Source organism: Xiphophorus hellerii, chromosome 10, assembly GCF_003331165.1.
Source record: "Xiphophorus hellerii strain 12219 chromosome 10, Xiphophorus_hellerii-4.1, whole genome shotgun sequence".
Lineage (NCBI taxonomy): Eukaryota > Metazoa > Chordata > Actinopteri > Cyprinodontiformes > Poeciliidae > Xiphophorus > Xiphophorus hellerii.
The window spans coordinates 15,027,797-15,052,103 of NC_045681.1; the positions used below are offsets into that span (position 1 = coordinate 15,027,797).

General features: G+C 36.1%; 1 protein-coding gene across 1 annotated transcript in view; it reads right to left on the minus strand.

Annotated features, from left to right (window-relative positions):
• myo1d (myosin 1D) overlaps nt 1-20,308 on the minus strand; it is a 91,085-nt gene extending 70,777 nt beyond the window's left edge. The window contains exon 1 of the mRNA XM_032574615.1: nt 19,874-20,308. Coding sequence (XP_032430506.1) covers nt 19,874-19,968 — 95 coding nt within the window. The 5' untranslated portion in view covers nt 19,969-20,308. The remainder of the gene's footprint in view (nt 1-19,873) is intronic.
• Between the last annotated feature and the right edge of the window lie 3,999 nt (nt 20,309-24,307).

The window sequence follows — 24,307 nt, forward strand, 5'->3', positions numbered from 1 at the left end:
AAATATATGTAAATCTTGGCTTTTGCAACCGGTTATTTTTATTTTATTTTTACTCCTTTTGATTTCACACTTTGCTTGGTTCTACATTTAAAAACAAAAATAACAAAAACAAGTAACAAACAGGAAATTATGAGCACATCCTTGTTTTTGAAGGGTGAAGATGACACAGGATGCTAGTGTGTCTAGAACAGTGAGGGCATATATGCCCATGTAAGGTTTGAGTGCAAAATATAGCTTGTCAGAGCCACAAAGGACATGTGATACATTTGAAATCTTTTTTTTATGAAGCTTGGCGTCCAGTAACACATTAAATCCTAATCATTACGTCCATGTTTCATCACTTAAAATATAGGGATGAAAATTTTATTTTACACACATTTAATTATTCACTGCATTCTGAAGATTTTACATTACACTATGAACTCACAGGGGTAAGAAAAAATGTTGGCTTTATTTAACATGATTATCTGAATGTAATGTGTAGAACAATAATCAAGGCTTATTAGGTCTCCAACCCTGTAGACTACAGCGGGTCTGACATGACCTTTTACAAAATTGTATGATGCTGACAAACCTACAAAATATGTACTTGTTTTGGATACATTCAGGAAAATTTGTTCTGTATGAGACAATAAGATGAATACATTTTGTATTCTCTATCTCAACACAACTCTGAATTACAATGACAAAGCAACATGCAAACTCTTCCTCCATGTTGCAGCAGAAACAGACTCATTGTGCCATTCCTCTCCCCAGGCTGAAGGCTGCTGTGTGCCAGCTCCATTGTTTATGTGTCAAACGGAGGTCTTTGTCTGACAGGGGTCCTCCATCTCCTCCAGTGTGAGCCAACACAATGAGCTGCCCACTTAAGCCTTATGCGTAATAGCTTCTGCTGGACTGTGGACAATGCTTTACATGTGAGGAGGGACGTATCTCAGATCCCAGTGCATAAGTAGAGGAGGTGACAGAGCCTGCTCTCAGTGATAAGATGTTTCAGCAAAATATGGCAGATCAAAGTGTCAAAATTCTGTGTTCAGAAACATAATAAATAAAAGTAACCACAGGAATCTTTTTTTTTCTCTCTACATAGTCAGTTTTCTTTGTGTCATCAATGGGCAAAAGTGGACTTGTCTTTTGGGAATCTTTGCTGTCAGGTACCAAGAAAATACATTTAAATCAGCAGAGATCAGCTTTAATAAAATTTGTTTAATGTTCTTTTAACTTAGATGTCAGTTGATAGATCAGGATTGTTTTGCTTTAGATTACAAATAGAACAGAAAAAATTAACAAAAAAACCCCGAGATGAACTGAAAAATCAGATTCGCACCATACCAAGAACAGCCACGTTGTGCTATCAACACTTCTGAGTTTTGACTGTAGAAGGTGAAAAGTCAAAAGTAGACACTTTCAGCATCAGTTAGAGCAAGCACGGAAAGGCAAGTACTAGAGTCTGGTTACAATGAAATACAAGCTTTACTGTTCCTTTAAAAGAGAAAATTGAGAGAAGTCACTTCCACTTTCCAATTGTTTGGAAGGATGCAGCTAAACTTTACTGACGAGCACAATATGTAAAAAAGAAATGAAGAAGATAATCCCTGATATTTACATGAATATACTTCCCATTTTATAGTTTGCATGCTATATATGACAAAACTGTCATTTATCAAACCTGTTGTATGCTGTTGCAGAACCAGAAAATTACCTAAAATAGTTAATTGTTTCATAGCTTTAGAGCTGTCTTAGTCAACCTACTTCCAGTTAGAATTTGTTCCACCTTTACAGATAACACATATCAGTAATTAAATGAAACATGAGCAATAAACACACAGAGTGTGTGGGCTAATGCTTACTGATCCTCACTGAGAAAATTATTGCAATTGTATGAAACACTTTGTTTTTTGGTGGGAATATTTGTGGGAATATTTATGCTACTGGGAGAGTCAGTGTGTCATAGAGGTTTCAGTTATTGCACCCAACAGACACGACACACTGGACAAACATTAATCCATCAGATCTGAGTTTATAAGCATCTGCTTAAAGTGTTTGTACATTTCTTCATTTCTCTGAGAACTAGTTTGGATTGAGAGAACGCACACAAGCAAAGAGGGAAATTAATCAGTTGAAGGCTTGAAACAGAGCTGGAGATCCATCTGTTGCACTCTGATTAAGGAGGATTTAAATGACACACAGGGCTGAGCTTAGAAAATTATGAGTCAAAATAATGTCCCAGAATTGCTTTTTATAGATGCAGGAAAATGAAGCAGATTAAAGGTATTCCATATTTAAACCTATCTGAAAGGCGATATTTTGGACTGTGTATAAAGCAGAATTAGCACAGCACGTCTGACGTTAATCTGGATCCGCTCTCATTTTTCAGTCTGTCCATCTGGGACTGGAAGTTTCATTATACTGTCTGACCTGTGATTTCCCTCTCTAAATCCCAGTCAGGAAACACGGGAGGATCAAACAGACAGAGGGCAAGGAAGAGGTTGAGAAAGGCATGAAGAGGTGAAACAGAGGGTATAAAGTGATTACATATAAACATGAGTCATGCATTTTTTGAATGTCTTTAATGACTAATAAAAGAGTTGTACTTTTTTTATCTTATCTATATTATTTGTGAAAATTAGAGACTCGCCGATCCAGATTTTTCTTTATAATAAAATCAGAACTTAAAATCTTGTATTTTCTTACCCACTACACTTAAGTAAGCGTAGTGAATACATAGTGAAGCGTAGTGAGTACTACGTAGTGAGTACTAAAACTGTGTTTTACTAACTTAAAATATAGATAAAAATATAGATAGTTGAACTATTACTAGTTGAGTGGTGTACAACTTGTGCAATGAGCATTCTAGAGAAAGTAGATCACTGCCGGGATTTTTAAAAGAATACAAAAATTTTCAAATCAGCGTAATGCATAACAGAAGGTCTAAGCTGAAAAGATCAATTTTGCTGTATTCTGTTTATTCATTCTGTTATCTGCTGAAGATTTTGTTCTTTCTTGCTCTCTCACAGCCCTAATGAACCATACATACTGTATCTCCACATCAACATTCCTTTTTAAATAGCTTCGTACATCTGTGCTTCCTGAAAACAAGGAATTTAATTATTTTCCACAGTATCTGGGTAAACTACTCGCTCTATGCTGCAGTCTTTGTTTTCCATAAAACTCTACCAGAAAGTCATTAACAGACTATCAGACATCTTAGCAATCTATGAAATAGTTCTTCTATTGATTGAGTAATTAAATAAATACAAAAGCATTATGATGCCATAGTCAATATTGAACATTGTTTATTCTCGAGATGGCTGCATAAGGTCTTAACCAGAGTTCTTTATCGTTTAAATCTAAAACATTAAATCTAAAATACTGCACTTCCCATGTGCATTGCAGGATTTGCCTCATAAAAACAGAAGCTATGCTAAGATCAAGTTTTAAAGCATTTTTTAACCTACTGGAGGTTTCACCATCTCAAGCAATGAAGCAGGCAAACAGCAGAATAGCTCTCCCATTATGAGAAATACATGGAAGTTTGGTTGTTAAAAAGTCACTTTTACAGGTTAACACATAAACTCACACAATGCCTGGTGTTTCTAATCTATCCAGGAAACTCTGTCTGCCCTAAAAATATCAGAAAAACCCAAATACCACCCACACAAGCTGCTGCTCAAACACAGCATGTAAACATACACGTCATGCTCGCCTCAGAATTACAGAGCGGAGCCAAACACAACCGCTGTCTCCAAAATTGTTTGGGTGGGTCTCTGTAATGGTTAACTTGGGGAGGAGCAGCAGCGACTTGTAACATTTTCTCACCAACATGGCTCCATCACACCAGAAAAAAAAACAAGTCACCAACAACATCTCACACAGAAAGATGTTTTATTTAAATGAGTAGTTTTGGTGAGTCAGTATCTGACCTTCAGAAGCCAGCAGTCAGACTACTGTAGGTTTAAAGAAAAAGGAGTAAATTCTCATTGGGGAGTGAAGCAAGCAGTACTCAGAGAATAACCCTAATGAGTTAATTTCCATCCTCAAAAGCAAGTTAAAGTTAAAACTTCACAAGCAGCTTCAATGAATGCGATAATACACAATTGTTTCTATTTTCTCAACAGAATAATGTTATTGTCACAGCACTGCAAAAGGAGTGGCTCTGTTTTCTTTATTAAAAGGTTTTGCTGTGTAATTTGGCTCATAGCAATATCCCCCAATGGTCCCAAAAAATGTCATGTGGTCTGTAGGATGACGAGTGACTCAAAATTACAATCCACAGTTATTGTTTTGGGATGTAACCAGTCAAAGCAGATTTGTGGCAAGATACATTCAGCAGGGCGAGGTCTTTCCAGTCATACAGATATCCTGCGAAGCCTTCAGTTTCTGCTGTGCTTGCAACTCTGATCCAAATGTCCATGACATTTTGTTGATGTTTGCAGTAAGTGAATACGTTATTTTGCTTGCCAACATTTCAATGAAAAAAATGTAACTGTTAACGTAGAAATTGCCACCACCAAGCTACCCTCCTCATTTGATGTAATGTTTTTTTATATTTGAAGAGGTGAATTGGGGATGTTAGTGTAACGATACTAATAAGGATTTTGATGAGAAAACAGTGACAACATAAGCATTCTAATTCACTCAAGTTCTCTAAAGGCCTCAGATTTGTTGGGAAACATTAGTGAGCAAAAAAGCATCCTGAAGACCACAGAACACTGCAAACAGGACAATTGTGTCAAAAAAGGAAAGAAGAAAGCCATTGTTGAAAAAGTAGTAGTTGCTGTATTAGTATCAATTGCTATTTCAATACAAAAGGGTGAACTAAACAATGAATAATATTAAAGAAAGAGTAAATAAATTCACAAGTAAATTAGATTCCTTAACTGAAAAGACAGTAAACCCCCCCCCACAAATTTGATAGTTAAATTATTAGAAACGTTTTCCACAATAAAAACAATAATAATTTTAAATCTGGAATCCATTACTGAACAAAAGCCATAAGGCATCCCTATTCAAAGTTGAACCCTGCCACATGTGGAAGAAGCAGCTTTACGTAGTCAGATTAGGGCAAAATAAAATGGAGCTGTTTGGATCAAAGAATGTTCATGTTAAGTTTGAGTTATTGCATAAAGATTGAGAAAAGAAAAAGTTAAAATAAATAAAAGTTCACAACTCAGAGACTAAAATTTGCAAGTTCACCATAAAAAAACTGTACAAAACACTGACTGATACATGCCATTCTTTTCAGATATTTTTTTAAAGAAAATTGGAAATCATGTATTCTTTCATATTCACCTAATGTTACTTTGTGACTGTTACAAGACATGAAAATGTTCAACAATCATCAATTACTTCCAAGTTAAAGTAAAAACTAATTAAAAGATCTCGTACACAGTCAAAACCAAATAAGGAAGTTTATTAACATTTATTATCAGTAAATTAATCAATGATATAAGTGACATATCTGAACTGCCCTACATTTCCATTATACAATAAAATCTATGGCAGAGTTAGCACACGTTATCAGTGTGTGTTCAGGGTTGTTGTAGGAATGGGAATTATAAACTGCAGGGAGATAATCTGTGTCTGTTCCACTTTTATCTCCGAGTTCATTACTGCTTTTGCTGAGTGTAAACATCAGAAATGTTTAGGGTGTGTCCTGACAGCTGTATTGTAGAGAAAAATAATGACTATCCAAAACATTTGCTGCTTCTGCTTGTTTCACAACTACAACTCATCTCAAAAGAATCAAAGCTATATGTTCAAACCAATGAAGGGTAGGCTGAAAATAAATAGCACATTATATACATGCACTACACATAAAGAAGTGTTCATTCCATCCTCCACAAATGTGTTTTTTGTTGGGTTTTTTTTTACAAATTTGGTATAAAAACTACATATCTGGATTACCTTAACCAAAACAAGGTCATATTTGGAGTAAGCAACAACTTAATGGATTACGTGAAGTTTGAAACAATGAGCATGTATACACCTAAAACTCAATGCTATGTTCTGCTGTGGACTCAACACTGTTTATGTCCTTGGCTTTAGCACAGTCGGACAACAACAGGATGAAAGTATATAAAAGAACATTTGGAGGAGGAGGAAAACCCCAAATAAAGCTCAGCGGTTGAACGGGTATGGATGTTGTGCCAGCTCGAGATGAGTCAAACATCATTGTCACTGATCAGCTCATGCTTTGCACATAACTGGAACAGAAGTGATATTTGATTTCAGCATACCATCTTCATCTGTTGTTCTACTAATTTTTTTTTCTGTTTAAGCTTTATTTGATGGCTTGTTTACATAACAATCCATAAATTATTGTCATTTTTGCCTTCAAGACCCAGAGATTTGTATTGTGGACTTTGGTCAAAATTTATCTTCTCCATGTCTCTTAAACTGAACATTATTTGTTACTTAACTATTATACCTTCCCAATGGCAAAACAGAGATGTGATTTTCCTCATGGATATGTTCTTGTCCTCCTTTGGTTCATAGTCTAGCACAAGCTTCAATCCACCAAATCCTCTAAGTATCCCAATGCATGATCGGAGGTTGTAGTGAATTAAAATAACTAATGGTACTGATATGTAAAGCACGAATATGTTACATTCTGTTACCCTAACATTACATCTTTTGCAATTGTGATTTCAAAATGATACTGCAATGATAAGCAATGATTTATTGTGAAACTAGTGTCGAGGGAGAAATGTGTTATTTGGGAAAAATTCTGATTCAAAAGGCAAAAAAAAAATGTTATTTCAGAAAACTATATATACGTATATACATTCAAAACATGACCCCAGGCCTCATTGGCAAATAGTGATTGCAATCTACTGGCCTAGAATGATTATCCAGTAGTAATATCATAAGGAGATAAAAGTATAATTAGAAGGTCCAAACCAAGTATTGAGTACATAGAAATGTGCATACTTTTCACTGATGTGATTAAAACATCAGTTATTAATATGTATAATGTGATATTCAAATTTTCTGAGACATTGAATTTTGGGGGTTTTTACCCATAAGCCATAGTCATTGAAATCTGTAATGAATTTCACTTCCTGAGATAACTGGCAAGAAATATTGAGTACATGCCAATTTTTTTAGATGTACTAATATACAGTATTAGGTCAGTCTGCCACTTGCTAAAAATTGAAACTGTGGAAACCACCAGAAATGACAAAAGTGTTGCTTTCCACTCATCTAGTATATAAAGTGTGACAGAGGCTTTCATCATGGTCTGCAGCCACCCAACATCTGGGCTCTGCATTAGGGGATTTTCTGCTTCTTTGTAAAGCCTGCTTAGTAAACAGCAGCTCCCACACGGTGTGTAGGAGGAGAGGCCCATCAACACATATACCATCCCACAGCCCTACATCAGTATTTTATCAAAATCAGATTTTAGGTATTTCTTCCAAGTTCAGAACCATCCATCAAAAACACTGCATTAAGAAAATAGTCATCCCCCTTCAATGTCAAAAACACAAATTTAGCACTTTATTGGCATTTTGTGTGACACAACAAAAAATGGTGAATAACTACAAGAAAACTGGGAAGGAAAGGGAGTCTCTATAAGGATCTACATTCTCTCAGGTGAACTCCTGGAAATTTTTGATTTATTAATTCTATCTGTTCTATCTACACTGATCATAATGCTAAATTTACAACACTGCAACCTCAACTCTTGAGATGTAATATATTGATCTAAATGATGACATACTACTAACAAGAGGAAAGCACAAAAATATAAATTAAAGATAAAAACAAAAATTGTTTTTATCTTGTAGTGCAAAACAATATAAAAACAAAAACATTTTTATATTGTTTTACACTATCAGTGTTGCAAAGCAATACAAAATTATAATTTCTTCCACTTAAAAACAATATGTCATTATTGATGTCTGCATAAACAATACGCCTTAAGAAACCAGCTATACATCTTGAAAATTAACCTATTTTTACCAGCTTTCATCACCACACAAATGTGAGTTTCCCCGACACCTAAAAATAAAGCTTTGTCAAAATTTTTCTACATCAACACACAGGATGTTGCCGTTAGGCTTGCAGGTCTAGATGTTTTTGGAAGAAATGAGAGCCAGGCCAGGAGCTTGACGCTTTACATGTTTGAAAGCAGTTGTCCACCACACTCTTTAAAGACGGGATGAACCAGGACAGAAATTGGCACTGACGTTGAAGCAGCACACGGTCTTTAATCTACAAATACGCCGTAAAAATGAGTAGCAGGATGGATTTAGAGAAACAGAATATTAAGAAAAAGGAATGATACGATACAAAGAAATCCAGACATTACTCAACATGCTATTTAAGGAAAGTGATATCATTTCTGTCTTCTAAGAAGAAGAAAATAAGCTAATGGAGGACTAGAAAAAAAGCTGACAAATAATTAGATACATCAGTAATAAGTTGATAACAAAAGAGCTACAACTATGACAAATTCTGCATTTATTTTATGACTGTAATTTTATACAAGGTATCAGAAAACTGATGCAATGTTGGCAGTGGAGGATTTTATATTTGTCTGAACAAGGACTGTAACTAATATTAATTGTAGACATTGTTGTATTCAAAATTAATGGCTATTTTTTTTCCATTTATATAAAAATTTGTTTTGTGCATTTTAGGATTTACTGAAAAGAAATATTAGGAACAACGTTATATGAATTAAATGGACAATAAAGTATCCCTTTTTATTATAAATGGATAAGCAACAATTATCCTAACTGCTGTGGGTATAAAATGTTATAACAGACCATTACAGTCATGATACTGTTATGATTAACATTGAATATTTTGATGTTGATACATAGACAGATACAAACACCAGAAAAGTAAGTAGTAATTTTCAAAAGGTTGTTGCACAGAACATTATTGCTTTTTGATGTTCAGGTCTTTTTCAGAAATGAAAGAACAACAAGCTGATATTGCCTGGTTAATTAGTCCTGTCTAATTAGGTAGAGCCTGCAGACTACTGCTTAGCAAACAGGCCACTAAACAGTCGTTATAGCTGTGGTTTTAAAGCAGTTTTAACGTAGTAAAAGAGTAAGAAAGATAAGTAGCACCCTAATTTCCATGGCTGACCTTAATTTGGTCAAGATGGACTATATAACCAAACACCTGAACTTGCCTAAGAGAGGGAAAAGTGTAAGAGAATTATTTCAGCCAGCTAACTGGCAGCACACAGCAACAGGCCAGGTAGGACCCCAATATGCTCCATACAATGAGGATAAAAGAAAATCATTAACAATTATTTAAACAGAAAGTTAAAACTGTTCATTTTTAAAACCTTGGTATACTGGTGATTTTAAAGTTACGCAAAACTATTTGTGCCATTTTCACAAAGAAAACATAAAAAAGAATCTAGAAATACAGATATACTCCATTTGTAGCTTGTGCTTTTGCAGCACACCAACCTTTCAGGCACTTTGTTTTTCTATTTTCCATCACACCCACTATTATACATTGTAATCCAAAGCAAAATGTGTCCCTAGCTTATTTCATCATGCAGAAGTATCAGTATCTGTACAAAGAGTTTCTGGAAATACCATGATGAACAAATTTATAATCCAAACTAGAAAGTACAATTATATCACTTTTTTGTGTAAGAAAGAAAAATATGCCCCTTTAAGTTAACTGAGGCTTGGAAATGCAAAAGCACACAAAGCAATCAGAAGCAAGGCAAAGATTAAACAAAGTGCACTGAACGCTCAAGTGCATTCCAGCCCATTGTCTGAGTAGCCTGTGTCCCTTTGATGCTGTAAAGTAATGAGACGTACAGGCTGTGAAAGTGAGTAAGCTGCTCTACCCCCACTGTGGATCAGGACACTGCAGCTCCAACACAGGTGGACTGGACAACAATACAGTTCTGAAGAGAGCTGGAAACGTCAGAGCAGGACAGGACACGTCCAACGTGCAGACAGAAACAGCACACGGTCTTTAATCTACAAAGAGACCCAGATCTGAAAAATCAGTATCACACCGAAAGACTTGGGGAACTGTGGGTGGGGGAACTTTACAACAACAGGTAAAACAGGGAGGTTTAATCGTGGTGTAGTGTTGCAGGAAGAGGATGCAGCTGCTTGTTAAATCATGAGCCAGGCAGTTTACATGCGAGGCTTGACAGATTTAAATCCCCATCAAATATCACATCAGGGAATTCTTGGTGATGGATTTTATTTCTAAGAAACGCATGATTATGTAAGGCGGTTTGAATTGGTATTGTATTTTTTAGAGAAGATTAAAACCCTGCAGGATAGATTTGTAGTAGATAGATTTGGAGCAATAAACTCCACCATCCTTCTCAGAGAGTAAGGAGATCTTTGAACATTAAGAATAAAACAATCTTCTTTGCACTCTGCCCCCATTCCTTTTGATACCTTCTAAAATAAGGTAGTATTTTAGAAGGTACCCTAAAAGTTAAACTTGGATTTTTAAAAGCCGATATTATGCAATTAAGCATAAAAACTAAGAAATTGGGTTATTTTAATTGTTGCATGAAACTGAAGAAAAATTCGCACTCACCAATAACAAAATTAAATATACTATATTAAAACAAAGTATTTTAACACCAAGCATATATTTTTTAACTGACCAAAAGTCCCAAAAAAATATTAAGAATCAAATAGCTTCACTAAAATGTTTCTAATTAGACAGAACAGTCTGATTGCAGTTTGTCAAAATTTTTGCTATATTGACTGATTGGTCAGAAATTTTAATATGCCCCTTTTCAATTGATAAGGCCTAGACTGAGATCTGGAGATCAAATATTGGAAAGAAGTTCAAATATACTGAACGCATCATAGGAAAGAACCATCATTTTTGGTCCATAAATGCATCACCCAACAGCATGTTCTTTACATGCACATTGTTAGACCTTAGGGATTAGGGGTGTAAGCTTTGATGCAGAAATGAGAATAGTCACTGTCTATATTACAGAGCATGCACCATTTATTTCTCTCTTTTCTATGTTGGAAAATCAATATCAGTTAAGTGCAAAACTACAATTTTTATTTTAGATAGAGCTTTCTTATATTTGAATTTCTCTTGTAAATGAATCAACAAAGTTAAAAAGAAAAATATAAATATATTTTAGAAAAACATCGAGAGAGATTGCTAAATTTTAATTCTAAATATGAACACCACATGTGCTACAGAGAGGTGCTGTGGGTTATTCAAAGTTATTCAAACCTGTCATGCCACAGCTTTGTTGCTGAATGCAAAACAAATAATTTAAATAGATCATAAATTGTTTATTCAGGTTAGACACATACATGCAGTGCCAGTCAGAAGCTTACATACATTCATCATGACCATGAAGGTCAATAATCTTTTGTTTTAATTATGTGCTTAAACCTTTTTTGGTTTCGGTATGTAACAAACATCTTATGAATTTGTAAGAATTCAGAACCTGCTGACAAACACCTGTTTTAAAAAAAGACCCCTTCCTCTGGACTCACATGGGATAGTTTAATACCTTTTAAGGTTAGCTGAGACAATGCTGGAGCTGTTTGCCTACAAAAAAATGTTTAGAGTCAAGAGGAGGTTTTCAGATCTACAATGCTAGATACAATGATGGCTGCATTATGCTGAGAGTTTGTTTTGGTTCTAGTTTTACTGCTACATTGGCAAAAGTGGGTGGATTGACAAATAACTAGATCTATAAAACTATAATGCTTGGAACTTGAAATATAAACGCCTACCAAATACTGCAGGCAAGCAATAATGTAATGAGGTTTGGGACTTAATATATTCTGCAGCTCTAAATCCTCCAACACTCAAAAGATGGATGGAAATAATAATTAAAAGCCCAGAATGAATACACCATTTGTGCCATGATGAGTGTATATAAAAGAAAAAGAAAACACCATAAAGTTCTTTATTGAGCTGAACCAACTTTTTTCAGAGGAGTGGCTTAAGTAGAAGTCCATGCAGCATCCTTGGATTCTTCCACAACCCTTAAGGTCAACATCCTTTACAGCCAACCAACGACAGCAATAGATTGAGACAAACATTTTCTCATTGACGAAAATAATTTTTCAAACCATCCTGGTTTTTAAAGAGGATTAACTTTTGAAAGAATTAAATAAAACGGATTCCCTCCCCACAATTTTACATTTTATCTTATTAAGCTAAATGTTCCTGGTCACAAATTAAATATAGGGTTAAGAGGATTTTTTTTTTTAAAAAGTAAGAAAAAAACAAAACAAAAAGCAGCAGTCAAGAAGCAATGACACAGAGGTGATAAAACAAGACTACAAATGGGTTTTGAAAGCCTGTATTAAAGGCCTCCTCCTGACCCCGTCTGCCAATTCCTTCAGTCCACAAATGAGACGTCTCTGAGGGCTGGTGAACCCATTTCAGAGGGGGAAAATAAGCTACACAGGCACAGCCCTGTTTATGCAGCAATGGTAATGTGTTTCAGATTACAGCTGGTTGTATGGAAATTCCTGTGGTGAGACTGGACTTTTCAGTGCTGGATTGCAGGGGAGCAAGCATTTCTCAGAGAGCCTTCTATGAATCCAGTCAGCTCAGGAGAGTCTCTCATCCTTCAATGTTAACAGGACCACTAGCAGTGAGAGACACTGGGGAAGCAGTAAAAGATTCTTTTAGTAAATCTAAAGAGGTCATACTCTCCTGGAACCAAAAGGTTACTTTCACATAAGTTACCAAGTACTTTGATGATGTTTATGGGTTAACTTTCACACAACGACACACTCAGAATCAACTTTAGATCCACTATCTTTATGTTCATGATGGTAATTAGACCTCGTACTTTATTGCTGCGGGTTTTGAAAAGAGCACAGAGTAAATGAGAGAACAGCCTCTATCTTGGCAATCATCTATAAATATTCTCCTCCAGTCAGTGACCACTGCAAGGAAAAAGAACTGTAATAAGCAGGTTGGGTATAAATATTCTTAGAGGCATCTGCTGCATATTTGTTGCAGGGAACAAGCACTTTGTTGTATTGTGCATTGATAACAAATGCATACAGGGAAAGTCAGCAAAAAACAAAAAGAGAAGCTAGCTCAATATCTTACAAGATGTCAACACTTGTAATATAAAAAGGGTTCTAAACAGGAACAGAGGCTCATTTATTGATCTGTATCCAACAAAGGAGAAGGAGGCCTTTAACCAAATCTCCAGGACAATCCTTATTTTACAAGTCTGGCTAGAACCATTTGTTTACTTTGTAAGATAAAGAGGCAGCACAGCCTCTTTATGCACTACACTTATAGTTTCCCTGCAGGGTAAAGAAGAGAATTGCTGCTTTTTTAGCACCCATATGAAAGCAATTTCTTGGTTCATTTTAAAGTTAAATCAAGGAGCTACTAGAAACAGAGAGCAAACCTTAATTTGGTTAAGTCAGAACTGTGATTTATTCAAATTATCTGAGAAGTAAAATCGTTGCTAGTGTTAAAATGCACTGCTGTGCCAAACTGTACAAAACAATAACAGACTAGTCAGAGAGAGGCTACAGGATACAATGAAAGGAAGGGAAATGCCAGCGTTCCTGCTCTGCTCTATATTATCCCAGGCTTCCCGGTCAAAGTCTCTTTTAACTCCTTGTAGATGAGTACAAGGGTTAAATCACTCAGAGTCCTTCAGCAGCTACATTCAAAACCTGAAGACAACAGTCTTTACAGTCGCACACTAGGGGGGGGAATAACATAAACACCATCCAAAGTTTATAGAGAAAAGAATGTATTGCCTCAGGTTGAAAATAATTTAACAAGCAGAGCTGAAGCCACATCAGTGCAATTTAGATTGCATATTAGGAACACTGATTCTTACCCATCTGGATCCTTATTACTGAGATCAAAGCAAGGCTTTGCAGTTTTGCTTCTTTTAACATTTTTAGCACAAGTGAAAAACATACCGAACATATTAGAATCTCAAATTATAAAAAGGCTGTTACTTTGGAAAAAGAAAAGTCCTACCATATTAATTTAAGGAAAACATGCAGCAGTTTTCTTTTTCCACTGGGCTGCAGGAATCAGACTAAACAATGCTGCCTTATAAAGACATTTCAGATGTCGGGCAGGATGTCAGATCTCCAGGATGCTGAGAACATTTACTTAATGCTGTTATTCTTTCAACTTTTATTTAATCACTTTCTTTTTTTGGTCTTTTTTCCAAATTTAGCAGGTGGAAAAGGTTATTTTCCAACGTTTTAATATTGTACAAATACGTTCTGTTTGAATTTTGTTTCTCACAGACTATACCACCCTCAGTCAGTAGGAAATTGCTCAGTATCAGAAAGGTTGTTTCGGTACTTATTTTATCTGTATTAACCTAAAAATGTTATGAAACATGAAGCAGGTTCATGTGTGTGTTAGGTTACCTTTTTTCCACTGCCTTGCTTAGCATAAAACCACAGTTTTTGGCATAAGCATTTATAGTTGGATGCCAAATTTTATAGTGCCTTGCAAAACTATTCATACACTATGAACCTTTTTATGATTTGTCGAATTACAACCACAAACTTCATGTCATTTTATTTTGGTTTTTATGAATTGTGAAGATCCCACTTCACAATTCATCATTGTGAAATGGGAGCAAAATGATACAAAATGATGGTTTTCTGAATTATGACAAAAATCTGAAATGTGTTGTGCATACTTTATTGAACTAGCTTTTGTTGCAAGTTTAGCTGCAAGCCTTTTAGGGTACGTTTTAACGAGCTTTGCACATTGTGCAGACTGACATTTCTGCCCATTTCTCCTTTATAAAATAGCTCCATTTCAACAGCTATGGACATCAATTAGAGTCTCAACTGGATTTAGCACCTTAATATTGACAGAGCCGTTCTAGCACATGATTTGCTTTGATTTAAAGCATCCACTGTAACTCTCTGGGTCGATGTTTAGAGGCTTTTTCCTGCTGAAAGGTGAATATAGTGCACCCTTTGACGGGTTTTCTTCTGGCACTATTTAGCTCCATCTAACTTACCAACAACCAGCTTTCCTGTCCCTGCTGAAGAATAGCAACACCCTAACATGATGGTGCTGCTACAGTGTTTCACCATGTCTTCAGGGTAACATGCAGAGTCCGTTTTCCACCAAACAGCATTTTGCAAAAAGGTATATTTTAGTCTCACCTGACCAGAGGACCTTCTTACCCATTTTCTGACCTATGCTACGCAGGCAACAGGTAGCATTAAATTTGATTCTGGGGTCTCAAAGTAAAAAAGACTGAGTGCACATGCATTTGACATTATAATTTTGAAAACCACCAAATTTATTTGTATGTGCTACTTTTTTGTTGATTCATCATGTTAATAAAAATAATTTGGAAACATTGGTGGCTATGTCAGGACAAAATGTGAAGAAAAAGAAAATCATGTAAATACTTCTGTAAGGCACTGTATCAACTGAAACTTCCCAAGACGAAACAAGAATGTGAACTTCTATCTTGGCATCTCTACAAATGGACTGGGCATCTGATTGGGCTCTATTTTGAGGAGAGCAGAACAGTCTGCAGAGGTCAACTTCAAGTCAAACAAACCAAATGTCAGCTTAAACAACAATGTCTCACCATGAGCCCTTTTTTCCATATCAGGGCTTAATTGCTGCCACAAGGGAATGTGATTACCCGACATGCCAGGACTTTAACAGTAGAAATCCCCCATAATGAAGGGAAAAAACGTCCCAATATGAGGACTTGCCAACTTCAAAGACAGCCTTACAACTGTAGGAGATATGTTTTAAGTAAACTACGTGGTAGAGAGAGCCGAAGTTGGCTGTACAGCAGCAGGTCCTTTGAAGCCATAATACACGGGGCAGATGTGTTCCAGACCAAGTTATTTTGGATAACTGCAGCGAACCAAACAGAGAACATTAGATGCCCTCTGGATCCATCCCTTAAGTGGTCCACTCCCACTCCAACCAACACACGTACATTTCCCTGCATGAATGCACACACTCTGAGACTAAGGGGGAAGGTGGGAGAGAGCAAAAAGGAAGCGCTCCTGGCTGGTCACACCCTCTACAAATAACAATCTGCACACGCCACCTCCGGACTGAACAGTCTGGCTGGAGGGAAAACAAACAGACAGAAAATAGGACATAGTTGGAAAAATGATGCCTGGTGCCGTCTGGTAGCTCTCAGGTCTCACAGCCTGACTGCTAAAGCTACTGTTCACACCACAGACGCTGATCTAATTTAAAAAGCATGGCTGTAAAAACACTGGTAACCAGAACGGCTGTGTCCTCTAGAAAAACCCCTTCACTTTTATACCAGAATTCTTTACCGGAGACATTTTGAGTTTCACTGATTCAAATCAGTTAAAGAGAAATAATTCACCGACTGAAACATCTCAACACAACTGAGTGAATATTTTTCTGCTTGAGATTTTTATTGCTAATCAGGAGCAACTAATATTTAGTCTTGAGTAAAAGCACATAAAGTCAGCTTAAATGTAAAATTGTAAAACATGTTTTACAAATAAATGTAATTCATTCATAATAGGTCTAAGAATTAGGTAAATTGAACCTCAAATGAATAAAATGCCATGAACAGTTGGCCATGAATAATATAACCAATGGGTTAAAAATCACACACCCCAGATGTTGAGCTACTTGCACGGTCACCTTTGGCAGGAATGACGTGATGTTATCTTCTGTACGGAATTATCAACCTTTCATTGGTGTAAAATCGTTTTGCATCCAATCTTTTGTTTCTTTAGTGCTTTCAGGTTTGCAGACATTTGTTTCTGGACAGCTAGTATTTAAGGTCTTACTACAACACTTTAAACAAGCTTAGGTCTGGACTTTGACCAGGCAACACGTTGGTTCTTCAGTTTCTCAGGCACTCTGTTGTAGATTTGCACTTATTTTTATGATCAGTGTCCTGTTGATGACCCAGATTGAGCTGTAAAACAGATTGCCTTACATTTTACACTAAAATGCTCTATACCTAAAAAACACGCTAGACTCACAACGCTAGGTGCCCAATTCATCATTCAGATATTCAGATGCAAACCTGAGCTGTGCTGTCTTATTCTTTATAGAGGAGATTTTCTTTTAAATCAGTCATACTTGTTCAGTCTCTAATTGTCAGTTTATGAATGTTAAGATTTAATTACACTTTTAACTTACAAGCACCTTTCAAAAGACCCAAGGGCACTTAAGAGAGAAAACAATAGAGAGAATAATTCTTTGCAGAAACAATTAAAGGGCAAAAATATCAATTAACAACTGCATGCTTTACCTCCCTTGACAGCCAGGTGTCTGGTAGTTAACGTGACAACTGGTCCCTATAGAGTCTATAACAAATGAGTCACCTGCAGGCCATGTTCTAACAATAGCACTCGTCACCATGGAGCTCCGTGGAAAAAACTATTTTATTTAGTTCTGCTGCTAATCTTTTCTGGACTGAAAGTGGGATGTTTCATATTAGAAGTCAAAACAGACATATCACAACTGCTAAGAATAACATTCCAAAAATATCTTAATCCACCTGCATTCAATGCAAGCTTTCTATTAAAGGTAAAAAAAACTCAGGGAACAGACTGTTTACAAGCTAAGACTTAAAGTAAATATACAAACTGGATTAAAATGATAAGGAAGGGGTATTAAATGTGCTGGACCTTTCTGATGGTGTTATAGAAAACCGATGCTCCAGCACCCAAACATTAAAGAATGTCAGACATCTGATGAGGTTTGCAAACTCAAGAAAAATAATTAATTTTCTAGTGTGACTATCTTTTCTAATCTTCATCCCATAAGCGGATCAATAATATATCTATATATATTCTAAAATATGATTTTATGCAACTATTGTATGTTGTTAAGAACAACATTTGCTCTACTTAATTTACTGTCAAGGGCAACCATAGAGGAAGGAGGTGAATCCAGATGCCGCTCGTAGAAGGGAAATAAACCTGTGCTTTATTTACCAGCACAGGTAACTATTTCTATGTACACGTTTCTTGACTTCACTGAGAAGGCAGTGAACAACGCAAATGATCCCACAAGGGACTGGGCACAACAGGTGAACTTAAATACGCTGGGACTAAACACAATCAAAAACAACGAGAACAGCTGTGATAATTACGCCCAGGTGGCAGGCATAAGGAGAAAAAGGAACAGAAAAACACACCTCATGACATTTACCTAATGAAGTAAAAAGGTCTATGTATGATATAATAGGAAAGTTTATTTTATTTTTTTATTGGAGCAGTATTGCTTTTTTGATAGCTTAATCTGGAAGTATTAGGGTACCTTGGAAGAAAAAAAAAAAACAATGAGAACGTTTTATTAGTTTCTAACCTTTTTCAAGATTAAAGTCAAAAATATGAGGAAACAAAGTCCAAATTCTATAGCTTTGCTTCTGTCAGTCTGCTCCAGGGTAGCTGTGGCTACATTGTAATTTATCACCATCACTAGGAGTGTCTATAACAGGTAAAGAAAAAAAATAATATAGTGCAAAGCGCTTTGGAGTCCTTAGACTTGATAAAGCAGGAAACAAACGCAGACCATGTACCATTTTGCACAGACTGGACAAACGTTTCAGTCTGTAGGTGTTCAAACTTAGCAGCCACAAACTTCAAAAGACTCGCAACTGTAATTGAAGTGAAATGTAGTTCTACATATTATTGAACAATGGGGGATAAATACAAACTGAATACATGCCACATTTTAATATGCCACAGTTTAATAACTGAAACTTGTGATGGTCTATCAAGCATAATTCCAAAACAGTATACTGAAGTTTGTGGCTGAAATCAAACAAAGTGAAAGCACTGTGCATGCTGATATAGAAGCAAAAACATGTTTTCACATCGTAAATGTAATATACAGTGTTGAGTGGAGCTTACATTTCTGAATGAAACAATGCCGTTAATGAACACCAGAGAAACTTAGCTCATCCTGTTATTTACGGCTCTATTTGAGACAGAACAAAAGATGTACACTGTGTTTTTCTGGGACATACTTTAGACACTTCATGCAGTAAGAGTCTTATTTTCTTTCTAAATGAGGCCTGAGTGGGTGTGGGAGAGGGAAGAGATGGACTTTCGCTGAAGCACAGATGCAGAAACTGTTATCTTTGAATGAATGAAAACATTTTCAAAATGTTGAAGAAATGTTTCTATTCCTTTTTTTCCCCAAGACAAACCTGTCCAATAACAATGTGCATTCTTGACATTGCAGTTTAAAGGGAAAACAAAAAAAACTTAATACCAAATCCTTAATGTGCTGGCAGAATGGTAATAGGACAGCTGTAAATGACCGCAGTTACAAACACAGTACTAAAGGACCACTTTGCAGTGAAACTGCACGGTGACAAAAATATTAAAATGTGTTCATGAGAGTAGTTGTTCGGGTAAATTAGAGAAACAGAAAGATCCTCTCGGTTTAACTGTCCAGAGCTGCTGAATTAGACACTAAAAGCTCTAACCGACACTGGGGATCAGTTTGCACTTTCATCACAGATGGCAGAGGTGAGCGGTAGGAGCCGCAGCCCCACCTGAACAGCGTAATGTTACATCTTCGCATGCCTGACATCATGCTTTTACCAACCGGCTGACCGAGAGCCTGAATAGACTGGGTGGAGTCGCACATTTTTCAAAAAGGAGTCACCTGTTCGGTTTAAAAACCAAAGGAAATGCGAGCCGTGGCTCCAAAACTATACAATGAATACAATTAAGATCAAACAAATGCAACTAAAAATGAATTGTAAAACAATGACGATAGTTACCGTTTCTCAGAGCTGCATACACGTCAACTATTAGTACCTGTTGATACACCGTCTAACCCCTCTTATAATCCATTTCAGGCCAAAAAATGATTAAATGCTAACATTTTCTAAGTAGACACCACAGCAGGGCTCTAAAGGTGAGTGACCGCTTACCTGAGTTTTAAGTTGCCCATGAATTCCTCCATCGACACGTTGTCTAAAAGCACAAAGTCTGCCTTCCCAAACTCCAAGCTTTCGTGCTCTGCCATGCTGTCGCCGTTGTTGTTTTTACTGAAACAAGTAGCGAAAAAATATTTAAAGAACTTGTTGTAAAGTGCCTAGGAAAAGGTGAACATTGGCGGTCTTCGTTGAGCTCCTCCTCAGCGTACGCTTCGCATTTTGATTTGTTTGGCAAGTCAAACTCTATGTCCACTCATGATAAATTAACCTAGAACATATCTTTAAAAGCCTCTCCTTCTGTTTGCTAAACGTTGTTCTCCTTTAGCAGCTCTGTTTATCCACAAGGAAAAAAAACCCTCATATCCATACAAACTTCCCTGCTCTTTCCTGAAGTAGTCCCGTTAAAGCGTGCGCGAGCTCCAGTCGTTTTCACCCCTCCGCTTCACAACGTAGATCTACCAAAACAGACGCAGCACGAACGTCCGGGTCGCACGTCAATGTGGCCGCCATATTATGACAGGCAAAATCAACAACGCGGCGCAAGATAGTTCCGTTACCTTTCGGGAATTTGTGTGAGATTTATAAAACTCCTCTTACCATTCAAGGATTTTGAGACTTTTAAAAGTGGTATTGCAAAAAAAAAAATACATTTGCACCTTTTTAATTTGTTGGGGGTGAAAATTATATATATATATATATATATAAACCTAGTTAAGTTGTGGAAAACTTAACTACTTTGTTGATGTACTGCTTGGCAGGAGTCTCTTAGTGTCCAGAATCCCTTTAGCAAAAATGTTCTCCAAATATCTTAGATTTTGCGGACCATCTCTTGACCACAGCCCTACCAGACCTTCTGTCAAATGTATTTATGGAATCAGTCTAGGCCTTTTCTAGTTTTCTTCAAGAGAAACCATGCTTTTGTTGAATATGATGTATGCTTCAGTGATGCTGAATGGAAAACAACCTCTCTTCTTCACATTTTGGGTCAAAACTGACTGATATTTAGAACAACTCAGGATTTTATCCAACTTGAGAGTCTAATCCAATCTAAAGAAAAGGATATTTGTGTCACTGATCTACATAGAAGAGACGGTTTTAAAATGTAAAATGCAACTGTCATTATCATAAATCCCTTCACCTATTTTAGTGTCAGACTTTCAGAAGCCTTCCTGACCAATTTCAGTGTTGTTGTTCTTACCTCAGTTAAAAATTCAGTTTTAGTAAAATTAGGGTTTATTTGTAGTGTTGCAAAATGTTTGAATATTTCTCCTCACCAGCAACTCTTAATTATGGGATCCCTCTGATTGTTTGAAGTCTCTCTACAATCAGTGATAAGCAATGACCAGACAAATTTCCAAATTTAAGGAAAACCCTACTGGACAACCAAACTTTATTTCAGGTTAATCAGATTCACAAATATTGTGTGCTCAAGAAGATAGTGAAATGAAATCAAAAGGTCATTCATCAAGAATAAGCTACATGGTAGTGTAATGGATAATAGAGGGGAATTCCAAGCATGGTTGTTTCATATTATTTGTGTAATATGTATTTTTTTAGTTGCAAACCTTTTTTAATCTGAATTGTCACTAGTTCTTGACTGAAAATTACAGAAGGTCAGTTGAATGTATGTGTGAGTGTGTCTCTTATGGCAACGATCACTCGTTCAGATCTTATTAGATCTAAGTTTTCAAACATAACTGTATCAGTTACCAAGGTCAATTTGCCAGGTTCAATATGGCAGACGAGTGGACCGGTATGGGCTGGAAAGTCAATATTGCGTCTATTCCTCCATGTCTGTGTACGCCCGGCCCCCTCCGCCCCTCAGCCAATAGGATTTCAGCATTATTGAAGGCGCCCCGCCCACACAAGTGTAGAGGTGTTTGGGTAGACTTGGGCCAGACTGGGCATTGTGTCAGCCTGAAAACATCGCAAATATTCCCAAAGACCACTACTCCACAGCAATGACGAAGCCTGCACAAAAAACAGAGGAAAAACCGCATTATTATTTTTATTTTATGATGTTCTCTGTTACCATAAAAGGAAGAGACGTGGAGTTCATCAAAAAGCGTATGACTGGGAAATAAATTGATGTGTATTGGAAGATATTTACCTCAATCTGAACCAGTCTTTCTTCAAAATGATATAAAGCTGATATTCCAACGTCTGAATTGGGCGTCTTGTTTAAGGTCAAAGCAACTTGACTCACGGTGATTTTAGTGTGCCACCTGGTGTAAAATGCATGCAAGTTCACGTCTAGGCGACACAAGGTACAATATTACAGAAAAGTTAATAAAGGTAAGGTGAAGACAGCTGCAATAAAAAGCAAGATATAAGTTTTAAAAAATAACACAAATATTTATGGATCACTTATAAAGAAAGAAAGTAAATTCCTATGGCACGAGGAAATTAACAGATAAAATAATCTTTTACCCTTACTCAATAAGCGATAATGTTTTCAAACGTAAAAGGAACCAACAGTTTCTGCACATTTCAGGTTTTTAGGGAACTGCTTCCAGCATAGAAGCATAGAAATTAAATATCGTTTCCTCTTGTTTCACTCTGTCACTCCCTGCAACACAAACAATATCTCCATAATCCTCCTTTCCCCAGATTGATCTTAAACTCTATATCAGTACCTTTGTGACATATTTTCCATATTAGTACTACCTGTTTACATTTGGTCTCCTTTAGCCACACTAATTGTATACAAATTAATTGTAACTCCTCTGCACACAAAACAAGATGTTATCTTTATTATTGTTGGTCTCAATATCCTATTTTTAGATCTTGGTCCCTTTATTTGTTTGTTTGAATTACACATAAGTACTGTTTCTGGTACTGAATTTTCAAATTTTGCAAAGATTTTTATATCTACAGTATATCGATATTTTTAAACTTAAAAGGCATAAAATGAAAAGACAATGCACATCAAATTTAACAACACATGTTAAACATTTTGAAAAATAAAACACTAGGTGATTATTTTCTTACCTATTTTCAGCATATTAAAAATAAAAGACAGCCACAGTTTTTTAGTGCTTTATTGTGTTGGAGGGAAAAATAGACAAAACTAGACTGACACACCTTACAATTCTTATAGAAAAATGCAACTGAGGCATTTTTTATTTTACGTTTTTGGTTAAACCAAGATACCTTGGATAGATATGACTGAAATGCCTTTCAGTCATTTCACTATGCCACCATAACATAAGAAGGAGGGTAAGTAAGGTGAGGAAAAGCTGAACTGTTAGACAAATGCAGCAGGGATTGGTATTTTAGGATGATAGCTGCTTACATGTGAAATAAAAGTTTTGCTGGGAATTGTACATTCTTCCGACCTACTCTGAGAAAAACCTTACTTCTTAGTTTAATAGAGACATTTTGAAAAGAGGGCATAGTATAGGCAGGACTGAGTCCTGCATTTTATTTGTAATGAATTGCTTATCTTCAGTTTTGAAATTCAAGAAATTACTGTCTCATTTTTTTAAACAATAAACAGGAAACAAACATCTCAGACAACAAACATCTCTTTCAAAGAAAACTAGGAAATCCACTTTCATATGTTAACTAAAAATGTATTGTTTTCACCAAACTTACCACCAGAGGGCGGCAGAGGAACGGATTCTAAATGAAGCCACGACATTATATTCGGAGCACTAGTACTTTCACTACAACTATGACTTGCATTAAAATACAATAAAATCAAATATTTAGTGCACATAAAATTGAAATTTCTATGTAACTACTACACATCAAAGTAACAATCATACGTTTGCTGTAGGTCTTTGTTGAAACATTTGAGAATGTTTAATTGAAATGTGTGCCAAACACAGGCTAGCAGGCATGCAGTTGCAAAGTCCCGATGTCATAAAGCGATATCACGGTGAAAGGTGCAGGTCAATGAGACTTGGAACTGAGCTCTCTCTTTGTTGTTTATCATTTAACACTACTTTATGATTATTATTTGATGTGTTGGAGCCATTGGAATGATTTTTTTATATCTACAATTTGATTTTCCATATTTAATCTTGAGCAGTTTTGGTCATATAATTGTAGTTGTTGTGTATGTTACTAAACAGCATTTATTGTATGCAAGGGTTGATTGCGTTATCTTGATTAAGTTCTATTTTATTTTTAATCTAGTTAAGTTTCTATTTGTCTCAGCAGAGCACTTCTTCCATTTTCATTTCATTGGGCAAATCTAAGTAGACCATCAAGAAACAGTCTTCCTTCCAGTATGAGATTAAAATGAAGCCCATTTATATGTTTCTTCAATGCCACAGTTCTAAAAAAAAGCTCACAATTAAATACTATTCTCACACTGAAATAAAGCAACTATCTCAAACATAAAGGAGAAATGAAACTCTTTACCCTTATTCATGTATTTTGATTCTAAAGGAAATGAAATTCCTATTTCTCCTCTTTCTA